Below are 3576 nucleotides of genomic sequence, written 5' to 3' on the forward strand. Positions count from 1 at the left end.
CTCGGGCCCTGGCTCCCGTCCGGCCTCACACCGGCAGGTGCTCCTGCTTCATTTCTTCTCAGGCCTTCTGCCATCCGCTGACCACCTGGTCGCCTTCTTGTTTTCTTGTTTCCCCTTTCCTGTCTCCCCTGCACTGTAGGACAGGGAGATTGGCCTGTGTGTTCACTGTACCCCAGGGGCCAGTATGCAGTCGGTCCTCAGTAAATACTTGGTGACCAGACAGATGTTGACGGGATGGGACAGAAGGGCTCTCCTTTGGGCAGGCCTCGGAGTGACTGGGCAGAGGGGCAGGGACAAGAGTTGTGCCCCCATGTAGCCTGAGGCCATTGGATGAGGCTGGGTGAGGGGGTCGAGGCCAGGTCTGAGCGAGAGCCTGGTGGCTGCCTCTCCTCCCCACGCCTGTGCAGGCCACGACTGCTCCCTGCGTCTGTGGAGCCTGGACAACAAGACGTGTGTGCAGGAGATCACGGCCCACCGCAAGAAGCATGAGGAGGCCATCCACGCTGTCGCCTGCCACCCCAGCAAGGCCCTCATCGCCAGCGCCGGCGCGGATGCCCTGGCCAAGGTCTTCGTATGATGCCCACCCGGCCCCGCCCCAGCCGCCACGCTGGCTGGGGTGTGGGGCTGGGCAGGCGGGGCTGAGGTGAGGGGCTGGGGGCCGCGTGTGTCCTGGACGGGAGGGCAGAAACCCCTGTGTTCTCACCGCCTGCCTGGCACTTCCAGGTTGTGCCAAGTTCCACCGTCCCGTCGGTGGTGCCTGTGATAATCGCTGAGGCCGCCCCTGGGCATGCAGGGGAGGGGGCTGAGGCCTGAAGAGGTGCTTAGAGGTCGTGGTCCTGTCTCCCCTCCCTTCTGTTTCCGGCAGGTGACTCCCAGCCTCACTCTGGAGGCGCAGAGGCCCGGCCTCTTCCTGCCTGCTGTGGAGCCTGGTGGTGCTAATGGCCCTTTTCCCGGGACTCCCCTCCCCCGTGGCTCCCCTTGCCCAAGCGTCCCCCTGGGATGGGCCCCTTTCAGGAATTGCCCCGGGAGGATGGTCTCTGGAGTTTCCTCCCTGTGCCCTGACACCCACACTGGGCATCAGAGCTGCCTTCCAACGGGCAGCATAGCCAGGGCCACGTGTCTTTGGGATCTGGTTTTCCAAGACCTCAGAAGGTGCCAGTCTCCCTTGAGCTCCTGTGCCCTCCCTCCTGTTCCCAGACCTGGGTTGGGGCTGAGGCAGGAGGACTGTGGGAGCTGTGCCGGGAGGAATCCCAGATGCCCTCCCCTGGGTGGGCCGAGAGCCTCGGAGCTGAGCCTGGGCCAGCCCCTCCTGTCCGTCCCTGCCACCGCCGCTGTCCAGACACTAACCAAGGCCCCAGGCCAGCACCTGCCCAGCACTCCCAGGGCAACCCTCCCAGCCCCCTGTGGGGCCGCCCATGGGGAGAGACGGCTCTCGGCCCCTTCCTGGGTGTGGAGGGTGGAGTGGGTCCCCGGGTCCCCTTCACTCCCTGTATATCTGTATAAATACGGGATTTTAACGGCGCCCCCGCGTTATCACTGTGTGATAGTCTCGGTCCGTCTCCTGTCCTGGCCCTCCGCTCTTCCTCTATTTATTTCACTCTCTTTGTTGGTTCCACCCTGCGCCCTCGTCCCCCTCCCAGGTTCCTGTTTATAAGTCCCATGCCCTCTGCCCCGATCTTGTATGTGAAAACTTGTCTCAATAAACCCTTTGGATTAAGACGGGTGACCATCTGTTGCGGCGACACGGGGCTCGGGCTGGAGTGTGGGAGGGTAGGACAGGTTGGGTTCTGGCAGGCAGCGGGTCCCAGAGCTTGGGCGGGGCGGAAGTGGGGGCGCTGGACCGAGTCTCCTGGGGCCTTTCTTTCTGTCCCAAGCGCTCCCTCCCCGCAGAGCCCCGACAGCAGATGCTCTGCTGTGACAGTTCAGCTGAAGACTCCTCCCTGCAGTGGGGTGTGTGGTAGGTGACCAGCCAGGGGCTGGTACCCAGAGGACTTAACCCCCTTCCATCCCTGCCCTCCCCCCATATGGAGCCACAGGACCCGCCATGCCGGGAGCGTCCCTGGAGGGCGTGCTGTGGGTGTCCAAGCCCTCGTGGAGGTGCCCCATGAGTCCCTTTTCCTTCTCCATGGTCAGTGATGATGTGCTGTGACTGGGCCTCACAACCCCAGAAAGGGGACCGTTACCCGCATGCCACGGACGATGAGACGGGGGTGGCTTGTTGAAGACCCCAGCAGCTCTTCAGAATTTTGTCCCTTGTCTCGTCTTCCTGTTGGCAACGAGGCCTCTACCACCTACCAGCCAGGTGTCCTTGGACAGTGCCCAGCCTCTGGGTGTGACACTGACACCCAGCTCCTGGGTCCTGGGCTGCATCCCTGGTGCCCACCCCCGCAGGCCCCAGACAAACGTATAAAGGATGAGGGCCTGGGACACACACTCGGCACATGGTGGCATTGCACTGTGACAGTCATGTGCCCCTCTGAAAAAGGAGGGCAGGTGGGCAGAAGGGCTTGAGGTGACACTGGCAGGAGCCCACCGCTGCCCCACGTGGCCCCGCACCCCCCCATCTCTCTGGGCTCGAAGCAGTTCCCCAGGTGGTGGTTTGGGTTTTCGCTCCAGCCTCAGACTTCCTTCCCCAGCCCCAGCTCCCGGATGTGGTGACAGAATTGATACTGTACCGACCTCAGCTACCTCCAACAGCCCTGGAGCAGGAAGGGGGGGTCGCTCCTCGAAGCCCCCATCCACAGCCAGCCCAGCCGTGCCAGGATCAGGCCAGGCGGGTGGCCCCACAGGAGCGCAAACCTAGGCCTTGGCCCGTCAAGGGGGTGGGTGGGCAACTTCACTTGGTGATCTCGGATGAGTGGTTTTGCTTCTCCGAGGTCTCAGCATCCTACAGGTAAGCGAAATGGTCGCCACCCTTTGCTTATGAGCTGATGAGGAGAGATCAAGTCTGGGTTGTTCCTGAGACGGCTGGAGCTTCATGACAGGGATGCTTGCTGAGTGACTAACTGAATGAACATACCCACCCAAACACGCCTGAGTTCGGGTGGCGCCCACCCCCTCATCTCTCTGCAAACCATTAGTGACGGCCACCACTTGCTGATCAGAATTTCCTGTGTTCCAGGCACCCGTGTACCGTCCCACCAACTCCCACGGCCCCCTCTGGGGTCAGTCCTGTCACGGCTCCAGTTAGCAGGTGGGGAGACAGGGTCACAGAGGGGAAGCCACCCGCCTAAATACAGTCACACCGAAACACGAGGACCCAGGTCCAGGCCCTCAGGTCTCCATCCATGAAGTGGCGGCCTAGGTGTGTCGTCCCTTCCGGACACCCCTGGGCACTACCCTCCGGCCAAGGGGAGGAGACGACCCTCCCCATCAGTCCTGGTAGCTCCAGGCACCCTGCCCGAGGCCGCCCTGCCCATCTGGAGGCCTCAGTCTTCCCACCTGCGGAGTGGGCCGGGGATGCTCGGCCTGGGACGCGGCGGGGGCAGGGGCGACGCTCTGAGAAGAGGGAGACCAGCAGGGACCCGACACCCCCTCCCCACCTCTTGCCCTGCGGTGGGCGCCGGATGCCGGCGG

General features: G+C 63.4%; 1 protein-coding gene across 2 annotated transcripts in view; it reads left to right on the forward strand.

Moving 5' to 3' along the window:
- STRN4 (striatin 4) overlaps positions 1-1719 on the forward strand; it is a 19144-nt gene extending 17425 nt beyond the window's left edge. For both annotated transcript variants that reach the window (XM_008068906.1, XM_008068907.1), the window contains exons 17-18: positions 408-643; positions 866-1719. In XM_008068906.1, coding sequence (XP_008067097.1) covers positions 408-577 — 170 coding nt within the window. In that variant the 3' untranslated portion in view covers positions 578-643; positions 866-1719. The remainder of the gene's footprint in view (positions 1-407; positions 644-865) is intronic.
- The last annotated feature ends 1857 nt before the right edge of the window (positions 1720-3576 follow it).

Source organism: Carlito syrichta, unplaced genomic scaffold (genome assembly GCF_000164805.1).
Source record: "Carlito syrichta isolate Samal-C Ts95f unplaced genomic scaffold, Tarsius_syrichta-2.0.1 Scaffold311659, whole genome shotgun sequence".
Taxonomy (NCBI): Eukaryota; Metazoa; Chordata; class Mammalia; order Primates; family Tarsiidae; genus Carlito; species Carlito syrichta.